Source organism: Falco rusticolus, chromosome 7 (assembly GCF_015220075.1).
Source record: "Falco rusticolus isolate bFalRus1 chromosome 7, bFalRus1.pri, whole genome shotgun sequence".
Lineage (NCBI taxonomy): Eukaryota > Metazoa > Chordata > Aves > Falconiformes > Falconidae > Falco > Falco rusticolus.
Window position 1 is genome coordinate 72,177,316 of NC_051193.1, and position 27,338 is coordinate 72,204,653.

Here is a 27,338-nt window from a genome sequence, read left to right on the forward strand (position 1 = left end):
GCGAGGGGGCATCCTGGGGAGAGGGCGAACCGCGCGGGGGGGGGGGGCGAAGCTCCCCCCGAGAAGGAGACGGGAGGGCAAGGGAAGGGGCGCCCCGGGGAGGGGAAGGGGCCGCCCGGGGAGGGCAGGGGTTGGAAGAGCACACCCCGCAGCTCCCAGCCTTCCTCCGCGGAGCCGCGCCGGGAGCCGCCGGACGGTCGCCTGCCCACCTGGGGAGGCCGGGAGCGGCAGGGGCACCCCCACCCGCCTCATCTTTCTCTCCTCCCCTCCGCCGCCTCCTTCCCTCCCTCCCTGCCCGCCTGCCTGGGATGGTGGCGGAGGGAGCCGGGAGCACCCGGCAGGGCGGCCCTGGGCGCTGGGGGCGGCTCGCCCCGGCCCCGGCGCGGGGGACGGCCCGCGGGGGGGCTCGGCCGTCTCGTGTCCCCGCAGCCCCCGCCGCCGGTGATGGCCAAGGATGTCCTCGGAGGGGGAAGCCGCGGCGGCTGGTGAGAGCGGGCCGGGCAGCACCCCAGCGCCGGGGGCCGCCGCTGCCGCCGGCGGGAGGAGGTGAGCGGCGGCGGGGGCGGACGACCCGGGCCGGGCCGGGCAGACCGGGCGGGGGCAAAGGCAGCTCCGGGGCGGCGGGGCGGGTGGGGTTGCGACCGCGGCGGGAGGAGGGTGCCCGGCTGGGGTGTGCGCGGCGCGGGGGGAGCCCCGGGGCCAGCCCCAGCCCGCCCGGCCGGCTACCTGCAGCCGCGCCGCGTGGGCGGCCGCCAGCCGCCGCGGTGCGGAGCGCGGTGCGGTTGCCCCGCCGCGCCCTGCGCTGCCGGGGCTGCCCCCCGGCCGGACCCCCGCCGCCGTGCCGAGCCCCCCGGGCCGGCGGGTGGGCGCAGCTGGGCGGGCCGCTGGCTGCGGGGCTTTATCGACGGGCCCCCGGCACCCAGCCCTGCGCCGGCTGCCGGGCTCGGGGCGGCGGCTCGGGCCGCGGCTCTCCACCGAGCCGCGGCAGTGGGGTAAAGGGGGCTGCCCAGGGAAGTTGGCTACGTAAGCCCCTTGGGGTCTGGCTAGGAGAGCCTACCGCTTCCCTGGGACTTCTGAAACGGCCAAGAAAATTGCAGCTCTGCGGGGCGCTGGTGTCACCGGAGGGAGAGGCACACTGGGCTGGAGAAGGGTTGCAGCCCGGGCTCGGCGGCTTTCAGGTGCTTTGGGCCAATGGAGGAGGTCGTCCCCCCCCTTTTTGCATGGGGCCTAGGCAGTCCTGTTGCCTAATCCTGCAATAGAAACACGGTAGAAATACAGCTTAATATCTTTCTTCAGATCAGCTGTCAAGCGTGCTCACCGTGGCCTTGCACATCATAGGGAGGGAATGACGGATGCATCTGAGTGTTGACACAAATCCTGAGCCACAAGGCACTGGCCAGACAGAATTGCAGGGCTCTGTGGCAGTAGGTGACACACAGTCCACAATCAGCACACTCGGGACAGCAAGCTGCCTTGTTTTTAGAAATACCTGAGGATTTCTTCTGTGCTTAATGTAGCCTTTGCTCCCAATTGTTTTGACAGGTCTGCATTTACATCGTGTAATCCATGCACAGATCATGGAAGTGACTGAACTTTCATCACGATACAGAGTTAAAACCAAATGTAGATGCTCCCAGGGGTGCAGACAGCAGCCTTAAAGCAGGCAGAGAAAACTGAAAACAAGTGAAAGCAACCCTGGAACATCGCTGTGTGCAGTTAGTCTGCTTCAAGGTTTTGTTAACAGGTCCCATGGCTCATCAACAGTCTCATAGTCCTGTAGTCAAAAGCCAGTAGCCTCAACAAAGCCTGTGTGAAGCTGCAGTATACTTGCTAAAACCAAAGAGCTCTTTTTTTAAGTACCTATAATAGAAAATTTACTTTGCAGCTCAGGTTGAAAAAACTGTTCTCCATGGGTGAAAATTAGAGTTTTCTCCTGTACAATTGCTTTTTAAACACCTGCAACACAGTTCACCATGAAGAGCTGTGGCTGGATCCAGGATACAGCTGCTGTTGCAACCGTAGAGCTCCCCAATGTAATTACAGCCCTGCAGAAGATCAATAGATGGTTAATGCTGGAAGGGATTTTTTGATTTATTTGGTCTATGACCAGGAGCTACAGAAGGCTTTCCAATATATCAAGTCCACCATAAAAACATCCAAGCCATTTCTAGACATGAGAGCACTTGATCTCTCTGCTAAGCACATTATATCTTGCTTCACTCATCCTGTTCTCAGTTTTTCTTCTGTTCCAACACAAACATTCGCACATTTCAGTTTATATCTCAAATGCCTGTAGCAGTGATATCTTAATACTGCAGTCCTGTGATATTGGTCTTTTCCTCATGTTTTCTCCATGTCAATGTAAATAGACTTTTTGCACCTGGACTTGCAGTTGCATTTAAATGCCTGGTATTAAATGGGCATTTAATGGCATTCTTTATTAGTCTTGTCATTTATGGATTTCACTTAGATCAAATGCATGGGCTTAAGTTGTAACAGTGACTGAAAATTGCCTTTATTGGGCAATAAATCAATTTGAGAGGAAACCGTGAGCTACTAACAGAGAATGTGTCTAAAGTCTAAGTTTTTATTCTTAAAAGCAGGACAAGTGAAGGTGCAGCTGCAGAACAGGAAGGAGAGAGGCAGTTTGGTTACCTGTCACAGCCCTTCTCCTCTTCTGCCAAGGGCCACTTAGGTTTACTGCTGACTTTGCTGAATGTCAGAGCAAGCCCTCAGATTACCTGCCAGTATTCTGGTTTTGATTTTTTCTGTTGAAATACCAATTGCTTGAGCTGGATGACCTGGAAAAGCCACGCTTCTGGTGTTAAGAGTAGGATTTTACTATCCCATCAATTCTTGCAAAAAAGAATTAGGATCTTTGAGGGGAAGGAGTGTAAAGGATGTGTTTTCCCAAATGTTTCAGCAGTTATGGCTATAGATTGATTCTCCAGACATAGTCGCCTTTACTTTCTGAGGTAGCAGAACCTGCTGCTGTGTACTGTCCAAGTTAAGCAGTGGGGTGGCTATTTCTCTTGTTTTACTTCTTACTGTCACAACCTGCACCTACACTGAAGGGTTAGTAGTGACTTTTCTGTTTACACCTCAGCTGGGAAATGGTCTTAAATATTTAGATCTTTAAAACTTAGTTGGAAATTGTGGGTTTTTTTCAGGAAAGTAGAGCTGGTGAGTACAAAGCATTTATTTGCTACCAAAGGCAAGCAATCACCGAAGAAAGTCGAAAGCATTAGCCACTTGACATTTTGAAATACATATTTGTCTTGCCTGTAGCAGCAGAGTCAAACAGCAGTTGTCCATTCCTGGTTTTATCTTCTCTTCCATATTTAAGAACTTCAATTGAGCATGACATACTGTAATCGGTTAAGCTATTTAAATAAAAGAGGAAAAATCTCATAGGTCGATGTTCCTGAAACCCATGGTCATCAGCTCACTCATGGAGACGATGCAAAGAGAGGCCACCTAAACTCTCCTCTTACTGCCACTGTGAAATGCAACAGGAGCTGGTGTGAGAAGTGCCGTTCGTGGTCACAGCAGCACCAAGGGGTGTTACAAGTTAACAAAACAGACATACTGCTTGTTGGTAGGCTACAGCTTTGCAGGTTGTCAGGTCAAAAGGTAACAGGATCCTTTCCTCTTAGGTGTGCCATGGGAGAGACACTCTTTACTTGGAGAATTGACTCCATTTAGTTCCCCAGCATTTTTATGCCTTTCACCAAGTATGAACATGAAACACATTTATTTTATGTTTATCCTAGGACATTGAAAGCATCAGGCATAAAGCCCTTCGTAACTTAGACTGGGTAGCTTTAAATTGTCCCCATTTATTGGCTGTCATACTCATGTGGATGAGAGGTGGTGGAGGACGTGAGGCAGGAAACCCTCCAGGTCTATCAGGCCTGCTGTAGGTGCACCTTCCTCACCAGCAGATCCTTGTGGTCTGATGAATCCCATCCCTCGCAGATCTGTAGAAGCCCATTTTCTCCCCACTGCCTCTGTGACATCCTCCTCTTCTTCTAGAGGCTTGTTGTCATCCTCAAGACTTCTGTGCTCAAGACAAATCAACCCAGGAGTAGGGGATGGAGAGGAGAGAGGGTGCAGGGCCTGTGATGGAGGTTAATGTTCCCCACCACCTTTTAAGCAAAAGCTGCAGAGGGACCACTGGGTACCAGTTTCCAGAGAAGGACTACTTCCCTTGTCAAGAGCTGCACAGGGCACTGACTCAGCAGGCACTGCCTAGAGTAGGGCAGGAGATGTGAGATGTGGCTCCTAGGGAAGCTCCGCTTTTCCTTCCCTTCAGCTCTCCCAAACCTCATGCAAAAGACCTGCTCAGCTAATGCCCTGAATGATAGCTGTCAGCCTGGTGGAAGAGTGTCATCATCCCAAGTGAGCATGGTTGGCCAGCCAGTTATTTTTTAGGCCGTGCATGATATTCCCCCTCTTGAGTGAGGTTCAAACAGGGCAAACCCCTTTCTACCCTTCCTGCCCGTAGTTTATTCAGCAGACAGAAACCAAGGAGGGCCCTTTATTCCTTGATCCAAATGGTCTCCCTCATAGAGACAAAGGAGAAAGTCCACCAGTAGTGGCATTAGAGGAACTGGAAAGCTTTTTTCATGATCCTGCATTTCCAGGCAATATTTGTATTGCAGATCCTGTCATAAGAAAATCCATGCTGAGGCATCACATAATTTTGTCTGCTTTTGTTCTTTTTGTTGTCCTGCTTTATCTTCTGATCACGTCTGTTCTTGGTGCCTTGAAGTTGGCTGTCTTCTCTGCACTTCACACAAGAGCTGTCAAAACTTTAAAAAAAATAGATAGGAAACATCAAATGGATGTGTCTGAGCTCTGAAGGGCAGACAGGGCTCCAGCTGTGTGGGCTTCTTACAGGCAAAGTCTTCTGTCCTCTCCAACAGAGTGCTTCCATACCGCCATGTCTGAGGCTGAAGTGTGTTGCTCCTTCTGGCTGACTTTCCTAATTCCCTCCAGCAGGGGAATTTTTTTCAATGGAATGCTGGGCTGGAGCAACTGGGGAGCTTGTGGAGCTCTGCCATTGGAGGGTTCTGAGGACAACTGGGGCACATAGTTGTTAAGTATGTAGATGTTGCCTCACGGGAGAAGGGGAGACTAGGTGATGTGGTGGTCAGTCCCCTCCAGACCTGGCTTCTAATGCTGTTCTCTGAGGTGGACAGACAGTCACCTGATACCAGTGGAAAAGCACACTTTTTTGCAGCCCCAAATACCCTCCTTGTTCTTCTTTTCCTAATTCAGAGACCTCATAGGGTCATCTCCCTCCAGAAGGGAAGTGCAGATACCAAGGATGCTTTTCAATCAGTGCAAGCCATTACAAGAGCAAGGTAGGAGGTATCTTCTCCCTGGGAACCAAACACAAGGCTTCCCCTCATCTGTTTCTACACCTATGGAGAAGATAGCTCAAATTACTGCCGGTGACCCAGGATGCTGCAGAAACAGATATTAAAAAGAGTTAAATGTCCCCGAGTAGTCTGTGATGAGTAGGGCTTGTTTCTACGTGTGTCCTAACACATGGTGGCAAGTTAACACGTGAAGTAGTGGCTGCCGAGCTATCAGCAGCACTGTAAGGCCTTTTCAGTTGTTACTGTGACTCTGTTGTGATACCATAGATAAGGTTGTGTTTGATTTTTCACTTGCAGCAGGAGTTCTACTTTTCAGAAAAGCATGGTTAAGTAGTTAATTAGTTTTTAAGTTCTAGTCATGGAAAATATAGTTCACTCAGGAGTTCACTCTCAGACTTTAATCATTCTTTGGGATCCTCTGAGCTTAAGAACTGTAAAGTTAAAAATAGTACATAGTGGAACTTTGTTGAGGTCACAGTCACTGTAACAGCTTTGTTAACTACCCAAACTCTTAATGGGGTAACTTCATTTAAGCAGCATTAGGCAGAGTAGCCGATGAGGTGTTACGGCAGGGATGCTGCCTGCAGCAGAGCCAGCAGGGTCTGTGCCAACAGGAGCACACACTGCAGGTCAGGAGTAGAGGCTGCCTCCGAGAGCCACCCATGCCAGCTCCTCCCTGAGCGCTGACCACTCTGCCCACAGCACATCTTGTCTGCAGCCACAAAAGCAAGGAAGAAGAGTGCCTGAAACGGGCAGATGGCATGTGGGAAGGCTGGAGGAGCCTGGCTGCGTGCAGCACCAGTAGCTCCGCAGCACCAGGAGGCTGGAAGCCTTCCCGGAGCAGAGTTAAGGTTGTGAAGCAGTGTCTGGTGTACCTGGCAGCCACTCTCACGGTGCCACACGTGCCACTGGGAGAGGACAGAGAGGCTTACACCCCACAAAATGCCTGAGCTTTTGATTCCATGGCTTTACATCAGGTGAATAATGTACAGGGAATCCCAGCTTGCACATGGTGCCATTTCTATACAGCTGAGGTATCACACATCCCAGTTCAGCATCCAGCTAGCAGAGGCCTTGTTAAGGAAAGACTGGTAACACTGGGCCTCAGGGAAGACAGGGGCTGGAAACGGCTGCCTGGTGAGAGCTGGGTCCGGCAGGGTGGGAGCTGACAGCAAAGGGCAGTGAGCAGGTCACAAAGAGTCACGCTTCTGTCAAGGAAGCTAACAGCAGGTAACTGGGGTGACCTGCAAATGTGGAGTCTGCATAACCCAACCTTACCAGGGAAGAGGATGGAATCAGCCAGAGAATTCTGCAGGTCACAGTGTATTTGGCTGTGGAAGAGAAGTGATTCGTGGATGTGCATTTATGGCTGGAGGCCACCTTCATACCCATGCAATTGATTGCCCTTAGGAGCTGGACTGGGAATTGTGGAGTACAACATTCGATTGGTGTGGGAACAAAAGTGATTCAGTTCAAGGCATTGGCATCTTACTTTGAGTAGCTCTCGCAAGCCAGCAAGGTGTGTCCTGGGGAACAAGATCGAGAAGAGCCTGAGTGTCCACAGGCACAAGCCGTACTGTCTCCCCCCACCTTGCAATGGGCAGAGGGAGCACGGAGCACCACGGAGGCCAGGGTGGTAGCGTCTGCAGTAGGGTCCTGCCAGCATGTGGGTCCCTCTGAGGACCAAAAAGATGGAGAAAAACCTCCCCATGGCTGCCTGGAGGTGAGGTGGCCAGCCAGAAGTGCCAACACCTGATGGCAGAAGGGCTAGTGAGGGCATGTGCTGAGAGGGCAGGAGGGATCGTCTGTCTGCAGGCCCGAGGCATGCTGCGGTCATCTGGGGGGGGGGGCTGTCAGCAGGCTAGGGCAGGAGCCAAATCCCCTGGTGCCCCCCAGCTGGTACTCGGAGTGGCAGGATGCAACAGCTCATATGCAGATGAGACATTTTCCTGGAGAGTCCTGCTGCCATGCTCATGTGAAAGTACTTTATAAATGCTATTTTTTCAGTGTCTTCAGGAGCTATAAAAAAATGTGCTGAAGCCATGCCATGAGTCAAAGTCAAGTCAGGAAATAAAATCCAGGTGTCCTGGCTCCCAGGATCCCTTTAACCATTAGATGTTTCAATGAATTCCCAGTGAAGTTTTCACCTGCTGTGCTGTCACATGCTATTGCAGAGTGTCTCAGAGGAAGAACAGAGAAGAGAGAAACAAAAGGGAGAGAGAACTGGTATTTATGGTGAAACCTCATTTCTCATAGGGAAGCATTAGCTTCTGGGATACTACCTTAACAGGAGCACCATTGTAAAAAAAAAACACCTGTCAGTGCTGAGGTCCCAGCTGTGTTCAGAAAGGTGCAGAGATGGGGAAACACCCCACCCCCCCCAAACCTGACAGAGCAGCTGAAGCCTGAGTGGTGGCTGGATGTTATTGTGAGGGATGGTCAGCTCAGTGGCATGAGGGACCTGGCACAGCCACAGCCTGAGCTGCAGCAGCTCGGCACCATGGGGCTGGCAGGTCCTCCGCTGAAGTGTGGCTGTCAGGGTCCGACTGAGAGGTCACACATGGGAACTGGGAAGGCTGGAGGTTGATAGGTTGAATCACAGAGCCACATTGTTCTGGTTTTACTAGGCAAAAGGATGGCATTGCAAATGAGTGAGAATAAAAATAAAACTTTATGATTCTGGACGAAACTGGATTCACAGTTCCCTTTGAAAGACTTCCCCAGACTTCACTGGAGCTTGGATCAGTCCTGGATCGTATTTCTTCTGAGGACGTGAGAGATGCTTCTATTCCCCATTTAGATCTCAAAGTGTTCCTTTAGAGTAAGCAAAGATTAAATGGTATTCATAATAAGGAACTATTTTTCTCATTTGCAAAGTCTCTAAACAGAGGCATTCAACAACTAGTTGGCAAGTAGCTGGTGAGGAACTAACACTCCTTGGGCTTCCTCCTCACAAAGCTGTCTCCACCTGGCTCCCCACTCCTTTCCCCGCGAAACTGGTCCGGGGCCGTTGTCCAGCCCAGCTCCGGGTCAGTCCCTCATTTCCCCATGCTGACACTGAGGGAAAGTCGGGCAGGATACACAGGACCATCCTGTGGCAACAGTGAGAACATTGAGGCACAGGACATTTGCAGGGACCTGGGAGCGGGAAGGGACAAGCTTTAGAACACCACTGACCTATGCCGTAATATCTGCTACTGCAGGCGGCGTGTTTCCGCAGCACAGGAGAAAACACACCTGCTCAAGCCCTGCCAGCTTCCTCTCCCTGCTTGCTCCTCTCCCACCCCTGGAGAGCTGCATCTTGTGAGCAAAGGTGGGTGCAAAGTAGGTTTTACAGGATTCCTGTTGAACACAGCTGGAACTTTGTCAGGCACATAGAGGGCTACTCCCCATCTCCCATCCCCACTGTCCCCCACCCTCCCGGACTGAAGTGACGGGAGCTGGTCCCACCAGCCCTCTTGTTTTCCCTTGGCTGGTGCCAGTTTGCCCTTCATGTCAGCAAAGCCACCAGTAACACCAGTGCCATCAGCAAGTTGCACCTAGCTGGTCCCCTGGGGCTGTGGTACCTCTGTGTTGCTTGTGGCTTGCCCGAGGGTGCAAGGAGCTGGGTCTGGCTTTCACAGGCTGGAGCACGCTGGAGCCTGCTCCTGCCAAGGTGAGGATCACTCCACTCTGCAGCCGCAGGGTGGGCAGAGAGATGAGTGCTGCCGCCAGCCTTCACAGGAGCTCCCTGTGGTGCAGGAGCAAGGGCAAGGGCACCTGCCTAGAAACCTCTGTGCAGCAGGGCTGGCTGCTGGCTGCGGTGGGGGGCAAGTGGCCGGCTAGGCGTGAAGCAAGCTGCAAAATCTCAAGCAGCACAGCTATGGTTCATGCCAATCACTGAGTCTCGCTAATTGGCAGTGGCTGGGAACTGCATCCCAGGAGCTTTCCTGAGGATATATGATGCTTTTATCATTGACTGTTAAGTGCTGAGGTAAGCCACGTTGTTATACCTGTAAAATTTACCCAGTGTCTTCTAGAAACCACCAATATTCAAGGCGGGGGAGTGGGTAATATGAGCTAAGCACGATGGGTGCTTAAATTATAGAAAAAAGAACCATTCCTGGAGCTACTCTCTTGCTCTGAGGCAACTCAAATCCCAGCTTTTCTTTCCTGATGAACTCATTCTCATCACTGACATTATTGGGAAAAATCCTCTGCCCCCAGAATACGCTCTTTGTGTTGCTGCTGAGTTGGAAGCCAGTGGCAGCAAAATCAGCAATTTGGGGGGAAAGGGGATAATTTTGTTAGTGTAGCATTTTTTTGAGCTTGCAAGAAGCTGCCACAAAAATAGCCCTCATTTCTATTTTGCAAATGGTGACCACTTTGTTGCTAGGATTCCTTGGCACTGAAAATGTGACTGCATGGCTTTCCTTGCAGCAGCATGTAGGGGCATCACCCGCGGATGTGTCTAGGGCCAAATTCTTCAAGCCACTCACATATGTACCCTTGTATTTTAGTGAGTGGCTTTCCCATCCTGTTGCAGTATGCAGCCTGTGTATTAGCTGGGATCCAAATGCCTTTCTTCTTTGGGATTTCCTTTATTTCTGCTTGAAGAACTCAAAAGTATCCTGCAAGATCTACTGCTGAATCTGACATTTTAGCGGACTGGAGGCTCCTTCTGTCCTGACCTCTGCTTTCCTCATCTTCAGATGGTGGCTTGAATTCATGAGGGTGAATGGCTTGAAATAACAAGCTGTCTTTATATGCTATTTCAGAGGTGTCCTAGCATCTGAAATTCAGGTGCATCAGCAAGATTCATGCCTTTTCATGGTTTGTCTCATCCTGCTTTTCTGGGCAGAAGATGTAATGCTACCATTTTGTGCACCTTCCCACCCTGAGACATTCCCCCTGACAGCTCCATTGATGGAAGGAGGAGATTAAATGTCCACAGGGATTTAAACAAGAAACCAAGCGATCCCAGCTCACCGCAGGAGGTCAACTGCTGAAGTGAATGCCCGAGTCAGATGCCACAAACACGTGGAGTGCACACAGGTTATTCTCTTCAAACCAAGTAACAGCATTTCTGCTGGCACTGGCATCATGGTCCCCACCTGCAGGAAGTTTTCATTCTCACAGGACTTTTGTGACAGAAGAGCAAATGGTGCATCCAAAACATACATGCATCAACTAATGTGATACACGTTAAAGGATTGCAGGGAAATTCTCTCTGTTGCAAAATGGCTTTTTCTGTTGCCTTCAACCCTTTATATTTCCCTTTCCCTCCATGCTAGCAGCCATACTGAGAGCACTTGCTACCAGCTCAGTGTGAACTAGGGGGTAATGGGCTTCTTGCTGTTCAAGATGGATGGCAAGAGGGATTTTGTTTCAAGCTCCCCAGGAGGGGATTTATGAGATGACTGTTGTGATATCTCCCTTTTCCCTCACCAGGCCTTATTACTGATGCCCCATGCAGCGCCCAGACTGCATGTCACATGGTGAAAGAGCATCATACACCAACATCAGGTTTAACACAGCCCTGCAGGCTCCTTCCTCACTGTACTAATGAGTATCTGACCTAGGAGTTAATTTAGCCTTAGCAAGCAGTAAGAGGTTGTACTCTGACTTTTCTTCTGCAGCTGTCTTCTCCCTAGTCACTCCAGACTTCTTGGGCCTGTTTTTCACTAGGATCACCTCAGGAGCTAGAAGATGATATCTGCACACACATCTGTTGTGGCTGCTTGGGGACAGGTGGTAGAGATCTCCTTGCTCTTCTTGCATTGTCCCTGTCCACTGCACAAAAGGTGAAGCCCTTCTCAGCACCAGAGGTTGGTCCTGGCGTCAGTGCTCACCTCAGTTATGGTCAACAGCACAGTGTAGGACCTGCCTAGCAAGGACTCAGTGGTCCTCTCTGTGTTATGTCCTGCCACGTCCACCAGGAGGTGGAATATTTTCCACCGCCCTGTCTTGACCAAGATGGAAGAGTCTCCCAGTTAGCGACAAAAATCTGTTTTCATCCAGGCAGGTCACCACCTGCCAAAGTACCTGGCTTGTGGTTATTGATTATTCTTTCCCTTTCATGTATCTCATTGGACTATATTCATCACAAGCATAAACCTGCAGAGGCAAATGCAATTATGACTGGCATTAATTTATCCACCATTTTTTCTTCTTTCTTCTCTACTCCTATTTCTTTTCTTCTAGTCCTCTGTCAGTGTTTCCCCAACTTTTTTCCCCCTTGGGCAGGAAGATTATTCTTGCTAAATAAAAGAGGAAAAAAGGAAGATAAGACTGACTTGACTCTTTGCTCACATGAGTAATCCTGAGCTGTAGGGTCATTTTGTTGTTGAAGACAGTGATAAAGTCACCCTGCAGCCCCGAAGCCGGGTCTTGGCAGAGAGCAGGAGAGTGCTGTGATACCACACATCTCACTGAGACACAGCTGCAGCGTCAGCGCTGCAGCATGCTGTCACCTCCGTGGGAGACTGCCCTGATTTAGCACAACCTTATCCCACCAACCTCAGACTGCGGGGAGGAGATAGGGGCATAGATCTGGCTTTTGGAGAAGTTACCAGTGGTGAGAAAGGAGCCGTTCAGGAGTAGCTGCTTTCCAGGTCATAGATGGGCTGGGAGGACTGCTGGTTCATATGATGCTTTGGTGCTTCCCCCACTGATCCACCCAGGTCCTTTCTCTGGGCTGGATTCCCTCCTGCCCCTGCCCAGGCTGGCTGGTCTCCATCCTCACCTGCCGGAGCCCTTCCCCTGCCTCAGCGGCACTGGCATTCAGAGCATGCCTAGGCTATCCTTTTCTCTCCTCCACCTCTTCCCACCTTCTGTGTTTCCCCCTCATTTCTCTATTTCCATTCGGACCACGTCTTCACTACCCTCTGTTTTCTCTCATTCTTTCATTTTAGACATGATAGCATTTTGCTTCAGCAAAATTGCAGCTCTTGAGGTCAGCCACCAAGGGCAAATGCATTTACACAGGGGGGTTTAAAGGACAGAAAATGCTTTTGACATGATTTCCCCAAAAGAGAATTTTAATGCTCTTGAAATTGGGGAACCCAGATATCTAGCTGCGAACCAGACACAGATAGTCGAACTTGGGCCCCAAACTGTCCACAAAAAAAACTATTAGAATAAATTCATGCTGTAGCAGCATATTTTCTGCTTATACAGCTCATCTGGAGTTTTCAAGGAGACTGAAGCATGAAATCTGATGGAAGAGGAAAAAGCCATTTTGTCAATAGAGAGCTATGAAGAAATAGTAAACATAAGGCAAAATTATATACCAAATTTTTAAAGACTGTGACTCCAAAATAATTTGGTCCATTTCCTTTGGACTTCACAGGCTATTTCTCCCCCTTTATTTGGGTCAGTTTGGCAACTTTCGGTTCAAATTTATGTTGCCAGTCAAAATCAGAAGTGGAGAAAACAAGAAGTTTATCGTCACCATAACCATTTGCATGCCATAAGCAGTACTGAGGCAGCCAGAAAAAGAAGAGATGCTTCAAGCCCACACTGCCATACAGCTGCTTTTGGAGTAAAATACAGCTACTGATGAAGAGCATACAGCAACAGCAAGCTAGGTGATGATGTGCTGCACTGAAGCTTTGGTGGGGGTTTCCCTTAGTATTATGTAGGGCAGCATGTGGGATTACACCTGGCAGTGAGTGCTGGAAATGTGAGGAGCACCTTGGTGTCCATAACAGCCACGGCCTTGCTTTTGTTATTGACACTTAGCTTTGTGAAGACAGTTTTCTTGTATAAGTTAATGACGTAATTAGCCATTAGATTGGCAGAGTTCTGCAGGAACAATTACCAGAATTGACACTATCCACTGGAATTAAGCATAAAATCACTGCTAGTAACATTTACAGTTGGCACAAACATTGGCACGCTGGTCTGTAAGGATGAGACAAGCATAGTCCTACAGAGGGATCTGCTTCATTTGATAATTTCTTTCTTCAAGCCAAAGCCAAACCTGAAGTTATACATCTCAGGGTGGAGAGTGCAGCCAACCCTTCAGCTGTCCTCAGAAGCGTTGACTCAAAAAATACCTGGGAGCAAAGTGGACGAGTAGTTGAACATGAACTCCCAGGTTGGTGCAGTGCAAAAATCTACTAATGCAACTGTTGGGGACAGTAAAAAGGGGGAATGGGAGGTGATTTTATGTTTTGGCATGATGACTGTGAAATAAGTGCTGAAGTCCTGTATCCACTTGCAGGGGACATATTTAAGAAGGATCTAAAGGTGCTGGAGAGAGAGCAGAGCACCAAAAAGAGCTAGAGCAGTGCAGTGAAGGACTTCAAGACCCTGGCCCATTTGAACTGTCAAAAAGAAGGCTGAAGGGTGTCATAATTAGAATGGAGAAGTATCTGCAGAATGCGAAGGCAGTCCTGTGAAAAGAGTCTCTCAACACCCAGAGAATGGGCATCCCCACTGCCATGAATGGGGGCTGAAGTGAGACAAAATTACAGCGAAGGGGACTGCAGGTTTTTTGTTTCTTTTAGTCTCTCAGTTAAAGCAGAGTGTCTTTATGGAAGATGAATTTTTGCCAGCCACTAGTTACTTTACTGGGCTGTACATGGGGCTGCAGAGTGAAATTGCGTTGCCTGTGAGATACAGGAGCTACAGGGAGAAGGCGCAGTGTCTTCCAGTCTGAAGGTGTAAATGTAGTTTGGGTTGTAATAGAAGCTGAACCTTCCTGACCCAGAACAGCCTTGCAAAGTTGGTAGAAGAAATTTCTGTGACTGCCTGTAAGTGCTAAACAACCATCTGGCTGTTTTAGTGTAAGAACCCCCGCCAATGCTGAGGGACAGCTGCGTGGCGAGGGGGTAAGTCCTGCTATCAGACATACTTGCGTCCGGAGGGCAGCAAAAGCACTGAGCTATCGCTGGTAAAACAGAGGCACCAGAATTTCAAGTTAGGCACCCAAAACCCTGGGCTGGTGGAATAGTCTGGGCTTCTCTGAGTGTGGCCCTTCTTCCTCCTGCTAACGGAGAGGCTGACTTGGAAGAATGGGGACACCCAGACCACCTTAACCTGCGCCCCAGGAAATTCATTAGTTCATACGTACTCATCAAGAGGAAGGGACCTGGAGACACAAGCACAATTTGCTCACCCATAAATACATGGTTCTGGTTCTCTTGCATTAGTCCTACACTTCAAAAATGCCTTTGAAGGAGAAGTTAGGGTTTGAGTAGAGGTAATTTTTTTGCATTCTCGGCGACCCTCAATGCAGTTGCTTACAGGCTCACTTAGGATGGTTATCAGCTACAACTTACCTACCCATGTCTTCCTTCTGGTTGCTTGCAGGCAGTCAAGGGATGCGTCAGGGAGCCAAAATCCTGGCCACCAGCCCCTTGCTCTTGCCACCAGAGCATCTTCAGCTGTAGTTGCTAAGTGAGGGACATGGCAGGCTGTACACTCTCCCTCTGCTCTCTCTCTACCCCTTTACACTAGGCAAGATCAACAGCCAAAATCTACACACTACTACCACACAGAGCACGTTGTAATGATTTTAATTATGGTTGCTGCAGCCAGAACCCAACCTGGCTGTTGTTGAGCCTGGACGAGTGCTGGGTGGGTGTGCCTGCGCAAGGGAGGCTCCACGCCTTGCATACCCGCTTTTGATCTTGGGCATCTGCCATCGGAGGGTGTCTTTGAAGGCAATTGCCCTTTCAGCCACTGCCTGGATGTTTTATCATTTGCAAACTAAGTTCTGCACAGAACTTCCTTGAAGGAGAAAGAATTGAAATGTTGCCAGCCTGGAAACTCCTGTCTGCTACAGGTGTCAGTTGAAATTCCAGTTCTCTGCCAGCAGTTAGGGCTTTCCAGACTATTTTCCAGCAACTGCGGCTACAAATTAAATAGCACCTATCATTTAGTGTCTCAGAATGCTCCGTGCCAACAGACAGACGACAGACCATGGGAGGATGTGGAGCTGCCTCTTCGTTTTGCATGGTACACAAATCCTTCACTCTGCCTGGAAATGACGGGCCAAAAAAACGCAGCACAAATGTGGAGCAGCACTGCAGGGTCAACTGTCTGGGGCCAGGGACACTTGGGGCAACACTGTCCCCAAACCTTGTTCTTCTCCGCAAGGCTCCCAGCATGGGCTCTTGCAGTCCTCCCTGCACATGCCACCTCTCACCCATTGCATTTTCCTCATTTGTGCTCAGATCTACTAAAGATTTGGGAATATTCTCTTGTTGCTGTTTTCAAGTGTGGAAGAAGAAAGTGAATTTTGGCTTGTGATGATGGGCCAAGAGTTAGTAGGGGTTTCCAGTCTAGTCTGGTTTAATGGGAAGGGAGGCTTCTGGAAGCTGTTCAGCAGCATGCCAGAGTGTAGTGAGACGTTATTTACAGTGTGTGCTTTAAACATGACTTGAAATTCACAAACAATAATAGTGACAGCTCAGCTGTGCTTCTTCACAGCATCCCATCCAAACCAGGAGATTTTTACAATTTGTATGTCATCAGAGTTGTTGGGACATTATGAGTGAAAATCTGATCTGGCAAAGCCATCCCTCTTCACAGAAGTGGCTGTAGAATCACAGCATGGTTTGGGTTGGAAGGGACCTTCAAAGCTCACCTATCTCCCACCCCTGCCACGGGCAGGGACACCTCTCACCAGCCCGGGTTGCTCTGAGCCCCGTCCAGCCTGGCCTGGGACACTGCCAGGGATGGGGCACCCACAGCCGCACTGGGCAACCCGTGTCTCATTTAACCTTCTGTCAGGAGGTTTCTCAGGTCAATGCTGAAAGCAAAGCCCAAAGGAAAGCCCCCAACAAGCAGGAGAGGAAGGTCATCTCTCTTGATTTGCTTTAGAGACCCAGATCCGTGAGTCCTAGCTTGGAGGCAGAGCCCTGGTGACTGAGCCTCTATTCTGGGACAGTCTCTGGCTCCGGCCTTCTGTCAGGTTCTCTGTCTTTGCTTTCTTCAATTATGTTTCTCTATTAACATTTTCCAGGGGTTATGCTTTTGTTCCACATCAAAACAACACAGATCCCACAACATTCCTCAAAGGACACGGCTCCCGTTTGCTGGCTGGCCCAAGTTATCATGGAAATTATTAGTTTCCTTAAGCATTTATTGTACTCATCCAGAAATACAAGCTTGCCCTGTTTTGACCTGAAACTACGCACAGAAAGGAGAAAATTCCACGTAGTACCACAAACATCATGCTTGCTAGAAGGTGGTATGTTAATTAACAAAGTCTGGGAGCCACTTGTTTAACATATTAATGAATTTGTGATGCAGAGAGAGATGGAAAGATATAATTCCTTATTAGATTTTTGAATGTCTGATACTTCTATTGTAATTCTGTTTTATTTTGTGTCTTTCTTACAAACCCTCTAATAGTGTTTCTAATAGTATAATTGTGTTAGATAATTATTTCAGCAAAGGGAAGGAGAAATAAGGGGATATAGGCTAAAAGAATGTATTCAGAATGTGAAATAGGAGGGACAGCTGTCAGGTTAGACCCTGGGAAAGAGATCTTTTTATAATCAAGGAACTGCAGAGAGTGGATTCTGCTTAGGAACAAAGGAAGATATGAGGCAGTGGGTCAGAAAAGCTAGGAGAAAAGAATCGTGTTTTTTTCCAAAGGGTTTTGAACATGAAGGCCCTGCTGGACTGGACTGGTAGGTGTGTGAGTCAGACAGATGTGGCAGTAGGCTCTGGGGTCTTCACTAATGCAAGGAGGAGAGAAGCTGCCTTTTTTACAGGCTGCAGTGGGAATAGTGGAGGTAACCTGGCTTGGGCTGATCCAGCACTTTGAGTGCAGTAGGTTGAAGACCATTTTTGAAGTGTTTCCGGAGGACGCATGCAGAAATGTAATCTTGGACCGGCAAGCCTCTGAGCTGCTGCTAGCCCAGCCCAGCCCAGTGCTGCTCCAGGACTGGTGAGACCAGAGCCATCTCTTCCCCCGAAGAGGAGATGGCATTTCATGGGGCTAAGCACATTAGGAGGCATTTGCCCGCTCTGATATGGCCACTGATAGCCCTAACCAGCAGGGCTGGTTGATTCTCTCCTTGGGCAGAAGCCAATCTGTGGGTTCTAAATTGGACCACAGAGCTGCAGAGAGTGGAGAAGCTGTTAGTCAAGGGAAGTGAGATAAAGGGAAGGTGGGGATTGCAATGCCTTTGGCAAATAGTGCCTTAACTGACGTGGGACAGTCCTCTCGGGTGGCTGTGCCCCGGGCCAGGCTGACAGCACTTCGAACAGCTCATGGTAAAAATTGGGGTTCCCAGAGCTGCACGAAGTCCTTAAGCACTCACCTTACCGTAAAACTGACTGCTGGGCATCTTTTGCTGGGTCCACTGGGATTCTTCACAGTATTAACCAAATGCAATTTTACATGACAGGTACCTGTGGAAACCTGAGTGTGAACTTAAATTTCTGTGTTAGAATATTGCCCAGCTGTTTTCTTCTGCACAGTCCCAGTGGGTGGAGTAGAGGGATGTTCATTTTTAGAGTTTTCTTCACCTCAGAAAACCAGGAGAAGAAATGGGTAGAAGTTTGTAATTGTTCATTGCAATCTATATTTTTTGCATTACTGTAGCACTTAAAAACTAGTTCTGTGTCAAGAAGAGACAAAGAATAGAAGACGGTGAATCCCAGTGGAGTTCCCACGAGTCAGGAGAGCCTGGGGCTCTGACCTGGGGTTCAGTGTATGGCTGTGGCAGAAGCCTACATTGGGGCAGTAATCACACTGGGACAGAGCTGTGGGTATTTGACAAGAGTTTCAAGAGATGAAACTCTCCATGACTGCACGTAGACTCAGGGTTTCCCACCCAAAACTCCCATAGCTATTTTTCAGCTGATTTGGGGACTGCCTGAAGCTACTTTGTGGCCTTCCTCAAGATTTCCTGCAAAAAGCTAAGGAAAACATCCTTATTCTTACCCATACTAAGGTCTTTTCACTGTCTTACCTACAGAAATAGTTACGTACCATGTCCTTTATAACACGCTTGGCTTCTCTACAACTGTTTTGGCCACTGTAAAGAAAATACAGCCCAGAATAACGACTCTTTATTCTGAGACACACACATACAAAAGGTTTGGGCTAAGAATAGAAATTCTTTACGTATTCCTTCTGGATGCATCAGGAAGAATCAGGGGCCAGATTCTGCCCTCAGTCCCTGCAGATGAATGCTGATGTAGCTCCCTAAAATCAATAAAATTACTCTACACTTACACAGTGTCAGATTAGAGGCTGTGAAATCAAAACAAAACCCCATGAAGTCTAGTTTGGCAGTGCTGACAGCAAAACATAAAACCCTCTATAGTTACTTAGAAGTGGTTCTCTGTCCCAGAAAAAAAAAAAAAAAAAGCAGTATTAAATCTGACCTTACAGCCCTGCAAGGTTAGATGCTAATGCTTCCATCTCATTGAGAAGACAGTAAACTCTTTTTTTCTAGTGGCACCGTGCTATTATTTCTTTAGTCATAAGATGCTGCTCCTTGAATTCCTTGCTGGTTCAAGATTGCTTACTGAATCCTAACTGCCGTGCGTCTGAGATAAGCTGTACTAGGGGAGAACTTTACCCATGGAGAAAGAAGGAGAAGACATTTCCCAAACCTAGGATCTGTTGGCATCTACAGAGCAGTTTGATGTGTTAGAGGTGGCCCCTTGGGAGGAGTAACAGTGTGCTATTTTTGCATGAAATCAGGCTCAGCAGAGGGCATGACGATGCATGAGTAGCAGCGTGTATCTGCTTTCTCACTGACATTTCCTCAGAGTTAGGGGGGAGGCAGAGGATGGCAGTAATAAGAGGGATGCAGACAGCCCTCCACATCACCTTCCAGGGCAGCAGGGGGTCTTGCTTCACGCACTTTCTGCAGATGGGGGGCTGCCAGCCAGCAATCTAACTCATGCTGCTGCTGCTCTTTGCAGGGAGACAACTCCATTTCCGCTAGCTGCTTGGCTCAGTTTGGTGTTTTTTATTACAGCCCAACATAGCATGACAACGCAGCTGATTCACTGCGCCATGGCCAGGGTAAGGACGGCAATCATGCCATCTCAGGGGACGCAGTGGGGAGTACGAGAGTGCGACTCCAGCTCTACTCCCAGATTGACTTTTTGGGACTTGAAAGAGAGGGATGTGCTATGTTTTAAATATTCATGCATATACCCTTAGCTCCAATGCCTAAGCTTTCAGGTATTTTAGGTCAGATCTAGTCTTCTAACCAGCCTGAAGCTATGCTGCACCGTGCTGTAATCCTGACAATTTTTTCAACTAAATGTGCTTGAATCTAAGTAATTTTCCCAATGGCTCACCTCCAAGAAAAATGGTGTCGATCATTTGGCAGGTTTCAGGGTTGGGTGTGAGTCAGCTGTGAGTCAGGCAGCACCTCCAGCTCCACGAAATGCTGGTCCACCTGCACTGGTACAACACATGTGGCCATGGCCTGGTGATGGCTGCTGCTCCTGAGCCTCCCTAGAAGCACTGCCTGGGAACCCAGGTGCTGGACAGTCACAAAGCAAAGGGGCACGTCCACAGCCCCCTGCTTTCGGCTGTCTGTGTGCAGTGAAGTCCTCTCAGCTTTGGAAGATGGTGGGGTGCTCAGGTGATGCTGGGTCCAGGCAGGGAGGAGACGGGGGCCCGTCTCAGCCCTGCGGAGGGACCCATCTGCCGTGGTGCAGGCATGGCAACTCACTGCCGCACAAAGAGCTTCCCTCCCCAGAGCCAGGAGGAAGCAAGGAAGGAGCTTTGTCCAGAGACCTCTGTCTCTGGCATGGTGTTTCTGTTTATATTCACATTTGTATTAAGTCGAGTGGTGTCCCAGTCCTCAGGCTGTCGAGAGCAAAGCCAGACACAGTCTTGAAGGCAACAGTCACTGTGTGTGTTGAGCAGATTGGCGTGACTGATGGGTTCCTCGCTCTCTCTTTGTCTTTCTCTCCCCCTCCCCGATGGCATGACTGAAGCAACGCCCTGTGAAGCAGTCCCTGAGCGCTTGCATGTGCCGAGAGTCGCACTGGAAATGCCTCCTCCTCTCCATCCTCATGTATGGCTGCCTGGGTGCTGTGGCCTGGTGTCAGCTGGCCCGGGTCACCAAGCTCAGCTTTGATAGCTCCTTCAAGGGCAAGTCCATGATCTACCATGACAGCCCGTGCTCGGACGGCTATGTCTATATCCCACTGGCCTTCCTCTCTATGCTGTACGTGGTGTACCTGGTGGAGTGCTGGCACTGCCATGTCAAAAGAGAGCTGCAGTACAAGGCGGATGTGGACAGTGTCTATGAATGCATCAACCGCATGCAGCAAGCCACTCCATGCATCTGGTGGAAGGCCATCAGCTACCACTTTGTGCGGCGAACCCGGCAGGTGACCCGGTACCGCAATGGCGATGCCTACACCACAACGCAAGTCTACCATGAGAGGGTCAACACCCACGTGGCCGAAGCGGAGTTTGACTACTCTCACTGTGGATACAAGGACATCTCCAAGGAGCTCCTGGGCCTGGAGAGCTACACAGCCACCAAGCTGAGGTTCACCAAGTGCTTCAGCTTTGCCAACACTGAATCTGAGAACTCTTACCTGACTCAGAGGGCTCACTTCTTCACGGAGATCGAGGGGCTGGATGACTACATGGAGGTGAGGGAAGGCATGCAGCTCAAAAACGTGGACTTCAAAGAGCTTATGATGGCCTATGGGGACCCCAATCACCTCCCGTGGTACGTGTCCCACTATGCTTTCTGGGTGGCAGCTATCCTGATGATCTCGTGGCCACTCAGGGTACTCATAGAGTATCGGACTGCTTACGTCCACTACCATGTAGAGAAGCTGCTGGGCCTGGAATACACGGCACCCACCGTGGCAGAGGAGCCCTTGTACCGGTACCGCATGCCCCGAGATGCCACGCAGGACAGCACCGAGCTGGAGTGGCACATCTGCACCAACCGGCAGCTGATCCCCAGCTACTCGGAGGCCATGCTCATGGACCTGGCCGACTCCCCGGCTTACAACAGCTATGCTGTGTGCCGGTACGGTGAAACAGCCCACGGCTGCGAACGCTGCAACCGTGCCTCCAGCACCTCCTCCATCTTCTCACGCCACGCTTTCCACAGCTGCAGCGGCAACTCCCGCCTCTCCCTCAACACCAGCCGCTTCTCCCTCTGCCGCGTCCATGGCTCCCACAGGACAGGCCTCTGGAGGAGCCACAGCAGCAGCATCGCAGACCGGGGCTGCCAGGACGAGCAGTGCTGCTCCTACTCCAGCCAGCTGGCTGTCAATGAAAACCCCCCAACCTACCACAACGCCCGCTTCTTCCCCGTCCTGATTGTGCACAGGCCGGAGGGGCACGATGGGCAGCATTTCTACGTCAGGCGCTCCTCCTGTCTAGAAACCTCTCTGTGACAACCTCTGTGGTTTCTCAGCTCCTCTGTACCCGGGACAGGGCTCGCAGAGGTGCCACCAGTGGGGAGCCTGCAAGCATCGGTCTCCGTAGCGGGTAGGCAGGACGGGCATCAGCTCTTCCCCCTGCCATTGCAGGAGGACACAGTTGCTCTGACCAACAGCTAACCTCATTCCCAAGAGCTTCTCCCCCTCCTTCGACTGGTCTCCCTAAGTCCTTTGCTCCCCTCTTTTTTTCGCTCTTCCACTCCTCACCCTTTCTCCGCCTGTCCTCCCACCCTGCCCTCAGTCTATTTGTTTAAAGCTTCAGTCACAGTATTTGCTGCTGGAGGATTTATAAAGCCTGTGCTTTGCAGTATATTTGCCCTCTTGGATGCCCTGCGAGGTAAAAAACTCAGAGCAAGGTGAGAGGCACATGGCCAGCCAGAGTCAAGTCAGAAGGAGAATTCAGATCTGCAGGTGCTGAGTCACCTCCTGCAAACCCCAAACAAGGTGGGTTTTTATTTGTTTTATTTTCACAGGTCTTTTTTTCCTTTTCTTCTGTCATTTATTCTCTCCTTTCTTCATGTTCTCCTCCCCTCGCTTTACTCTCATCTTTCTTTTTTTCCAGTTTTCTCACTTCTGCTTTCCAGTTTTTCTGGGGGCTTGCCAGTGAGGACGTGTTTCAGGGTGTAATTGCCTCCCACTGGGCAAAAATAAGGTTATTCATGGCACGACTGTCACTGACTGCTGACACAACCACAGACTATGCCCCTGAGAAGTGCTGAGGACTATCTTTCCAGAGCAGTGACGTACACCGATAACGCAAACCCCTCTTTGCTCACCTTGCCCTGCCTGATCTGCAGCAGAGACACGGCTGCGTTTCCAGTTGTACTTAACCTTGTCTGGCTCCACCCCTGTTAGCAATCCTTGAGAGCTGTGATGTAGCTCAGCGCCCTGTTAGTGCCACTATTTTTAGGACTGTGGGTCTTGTTTGCGATTGTTTCACTCTTACCACTTTCTCGGAGCAGTATGGGCTGGAAAGGGGAGAGGGGCTGGATTAGGAAAGGTAAATATGGTCTTAAACATCCCATTGACAGTCTGGAGTTGTTAGGAAAACTCTTCTACCCACAGCATCTATTAGGGCAGTTGCAGGACTGCTCCACATTACCTTTCAGCTTTCCATGTGCCCTGGGGAGGGCTTTTGGCCTGCAGCCCACTGCCGCCTTCCCACCTTCCCAGGCGAGATGCGGTGCCACCCCAGCCCCAGGCAAGGAGCACATCTGGGAGCCAGCCCCACTGGCCACTCCTGCTGGGGCTCCAGGCTCTTCCTGCAAGGCTTCCCCTGGAGCAGGCGCAGCACCTTCCAGAATTAGTCCCAGCCATGCCAAACACAGAAGGTGTCTGGTCCTGGCAGAGCGGGCTGCTGCACTGCGGGCTGTGGGCTGCCCTCCTGGACCGGCTGGAGACCCCCTGAGAGCCCAGAACCGATCCGAGAAGCTTATGGCCACACTGAGGAGCCACCAGGGACCTTACACCTGCCGAACCTCCATCCCACAAGGGATGGTCATACACTGAGAAAGCTCCATACCATTTTGTCGTGTGAATGGTGGAGGTTGTTATCCACAGTGATTCCCAGGAGAATGCAATGCGATTGCAATAGTCACTTCCGAAAACAATGTGTTGTCACACCTTACAGTAAGTAGGTAAGAAACTGAGCCCCCAGAGGGGCTGGCAACAAATGCTTCCTCCCAAGTCCTTTCCATGTGTATCTACATGTAATATGAGATTTGTAAAGTCATATTAGTATGTGTAGATTATATATAACTCTGCGTACTTATATGGTGATTTCTTATGGCATTGACTGTTGCACCACGTTAAATACATTCTGTTTCGGTTTGATGACTGTTTTGATGTGCTGTGTTTATTTCAACTCCAGAAATAGAAACATTGGCAGTACCTGGCTAACCTGCTGCAAATGATGGCACCATCAGAAAGGTTGTTTAAATTCGTATGAGCCTATCTTTTTTAATGTAAATACTTTATGTATGATTTATGTGACATTTTCATTCTGACAGCTTGGCATTTATCGCAAAAGATAGATAACACATATGATGTGTTAGTTTATCACCTCTAAAAAAAGAATAACCATCCCAGACATGTGGAGGAACCAGGTTTGGGCTCGGGTTAATGATTGTGGTTGGGCTGGGGCCAAGCCGGATAACACTGAAACTTAGAGAAAAATCCAAACTTAGATCCACCCGACAGTGACCCCGTCCTAGTCCCCCATCTACACTGTGCCACCTACCACCCCCAGGCAGAGCTGGGATTGTTTGGGAACTAGGAAAGGATCAGGCCCGAACTCAAAGCTCAGACTCATCCCTGACTTACTTGTATTCTGAAGTAAATGCAAGTCTTTAATATGGTTCCCTGTCCCTATCTTCATTCACACAGAAAGTTAAAACCAGCACATATGGAAGATGTAAGAGCTGGAGGAGGCTGAAACTTCACGAAACAGAGAGGCTGGAATATTTCAACACAGTTGCTTTCTGAAGGAGGTGGTAGGGAGGAAGACAAGAAAGGAGAAAGGAAGAGATGGTAGGATAACATAAATTAAAAGAGAACAGAGTTCAGCTGCAGCTAAGATAATTCCCAAATGAGCAGCATAACTTGGTTATGTCAAGCTTAGCCCAGACACAGGCAGGATGAGTTTCAGTCTTCTTTTGAGCTGCTGCAGCCACCCATGGCTTTAAATACCATGTCCCAAGTCTTGGCATGGCCAGTTTGGTCCCATATGTATTTCAAGATGGAGAGTTATATTTGGGTCCTCAGAAGTGGCCATGTTAAACATTATTATTATCCAATATGAACAAGCTCTGGCAATCCCATTATTATGATGGGTTGGGCAAGGAATGGAGCCAATTTATGCCCAGATTAACCTTTCAATGTCCTCAAAAGCCCCAATATCCAGCAGCATTCAGGCTGTGTCCTTGACAAGGTTTAGAAAGCTCGGAGGGTTTCTGCTTCCTCACTCCCTGTGTTCTGGCCCAACACTGGGGCATTTCTTTGAGAAGCCACCTCCAAGCTGCAAAAGCCTTCACCCACATGGAGCTACCTCCTGTCACTTGCTGTAGCCTCTCATGGTGACTGGAAAGCTGGGAGCGGCTCCTGTGCTGGCCTGGGGCCGAATATGTCAGCTTTAGCAGATCACCTGCCCAGGAAGCACCTGGACAGCCATCCTGGCTCTACACCTTAGAGTGGGGCTTCTCCTGCAACCCTTGAATGTCACTTCATTGTCACTCTTGCCATTGCCACAGCTTCCTGATGCAGGATGAGGGATCTGTCCCTTAGCAATGGAAGCCATGGGGATAACACTGCTTTTTGAATTCCAGGTCGGAGGATGGAGCAGACACGTTCTCGAGTCCAAGTGCAAAAGCAGGCAGCTCAGTGGAAAACAGCTTGTGCAAAACTACAGGGATTCTGCATCCAGTTGCAGGCTGACTACTTCAGCGGTGGAGCAGTGGCACACACCAGCAGCTTTTGCCAGACTTTTAGGGCTATGGCTTCTCCGGGAAACAGGTGGTTTAGGGTGCTTTCTCACTGGGATAACCCATCCTTGTTCTGTTGGGTCCCAATAATTAGAAAGGGCTGAACAGCGGAGGAAGGTGAGGAAGTTCAGGAAACACTTCTCTCCCTTCTGCCTTCTCTCCCCCCTCCTCCTTCCTTTCTTCCTTTTTCCTTCTCCCTCGTCTTCAACACTGGGAATTCACCTCTTGATTATTGTGCAGCTTTTCAGGCATTTTCTAGAACGTGCCTACAATGCCCAGCAAGTCCAGTGAGATGTGACAACACACTATCACAACAGAAAAAGTAAGGAAAGGATGTAAGCCAGGAAGGCATTGGCTTATTTATAAGCCACCACTGTGCTGTGTCCTTGCGCGTGTGAGGATCAAGCACTGCCAGTGGTGTTACGGCCTGTAGAACAAAGCTACATTGTTTAATTCAGTGGCACGAGAGGCCAAGAGAGTTCATTTTTTCTTCGGTTCCTAAAAACACTTCAGATTTACCAGTTCCTTTGATTTCTGCATGGTAATATTGCACTCCTCTGTAAGTTTTCCCACAGCAGTTTGCACTCCAACTGGCAGCGCGTGCAGGATTTCGGTCCAATTCTCATATGGCTCTTCCTGCCTATCAGTGTTAACACACAGTCCTTCTCAGAAGAGCTGAAGCCAGATCCCCTACTGGGGAAAATTCCCTTTGGTCTACTGCTTCCAGTAAAGCTTCACTGTCTCACACCAGCCCAGAGCCTAGCCCATGGTGCCACAACTTTCTATTGACTGCTCCTCTTTGCAGATAAAAGCTCTTTTCCCCTCCCCCTCCCCCTTCCCCTTCCCCTCCCCCTCCCCCTTCCCCAAGCCTTTGGAAGCATCGCACATGACATTTGGAGGAAGCACAGCCTCCCTGTTGAGGCAGAGGCATGCTGCGGGCACGCAGCTTGGGGTCAAGCCTCTCCCGGCTGCTGCCTGCCAGGATGGGCCTGCCCGAGCCCCAGCGCCCGCCCGAGCCCCCTCTCCCACCCGCAGACCCGAGCGCTTCCCAAGCCCACTGGGCTGGTGCAGTGCTGTCAGCCTCTGCAACTTTACGGCTGGAAGAAAACCTTAGAAAGAAAACGCTGTAGAAAGACAGTGTTATTCTAATCGCTGTCATTTTTTTCTCATGAGACAATTAAAATCTGCAAAAGTAGCTGTTTTCTGGAAGGCACTACTGCCTTGAGTAAGCGCAGGAAGGTGTGCACACGGGCTGTACGTGGGTGCATGGGGGGAACGAGCCCCGACAGCCGGTCTGCGTGAAGCTTTTGGCAAACACGGCGCAGAACCTCTCGGCCCAAGAGCCGTCGTGATCTCGATGAGAGGCGTGTCACGATTCCCTGCCCCCGAGAGCACCCAGGCTCCCCGGAGCTCGCCGGTGGTGGCCCAGCCGTCTCATGGCAGCGGCAGGCGCGGGGGAGGGACCGACACGGCCATTCCGGCCAGGAAAGCTTCCTGGCATTGCTCCAGCGCTCCCACAGAACGCACACGGGGGGTGGGGGTGATGGGAGTTTGGGAGGGAATTACACGAGCCTGTCGTGCCTCAGTTTCCCCGTCCCGGGGGATCACGCCGGCTCCCCGCACCCCGCTTCCAGCCCGGTTCCCCCGGCGCGGCAGGGGCGCGGGCAGGTGCTGCAGCCCGGCGGCGGTGGCGGAGCCGAGGTGCGCCCCGGGTGCCGCCCCGGACGGCGCCGCGCAGCCCCAGCCCGCCGCGGTCCCGCCACAGGGCCGCACCACCGCGGGTCTCCGGCCGCCCGGGACTGTCCCCACGCCGCGCCGGGCACCCCGCGGTGGCAGAGCCCGCCGCCCTCAGCCCCTCCCGCTGCGCCGCCCGGCAGAGCCTCGGCGCCGGGGGTCCCGAGGGGCCGGGCTGGCCCCCGCCGCCCCGTGCGGGGAGCGGCAGGCGGCCCGGCGTGTCCGCCCGCCGCGGTGCCCCGGCAGCTCCCGCGGATGTGGGTCACCCGCCCTCGGCTGCCCCCAGAGCCCCCCCGCCCGCCGCCCCGGCCCGCCCCCCCGAGGGTCCGGGCGCTGCGGGGGATCCCGG

General features: G+C 50.7%; 1 protein-coding gene across 1 annotated transcript; it reads left to right on the forward strand.

The window, feature by feature from the left end:
- Positions 1-302: 302 nt before the first annotated feature.
- Positions 303-23,575, forward strand: LOC119151877 (transmembrane protein 151B-like). Its single transcript, XM_037396243.1, has 2 exons — positions 303-546; positions 20,301-23,575. Exon 2 carries the CDS (start codon positions 20,334-20,336, stop codon positions 21,729-21,731), a length of 1,398 nt encoding a protein of 465 aa, XP_037252140.1. The 5' UTR covers positions 303-546; positions 20,301-20,333; the 3' UTR covers positions 21,732-23,575.
- Positions 23,576-27,338: the final 3,763 nt, after the last annotated feature.

Coding starts and splice junctions, on each gene's coding strand:
- LOC119151877 (XM_037396243.1), top strand. CDS start 20,334: ATGTGCCGAGAGTCGCACTGGAAATGCCTCCTCCTCTCCATCCTCATG.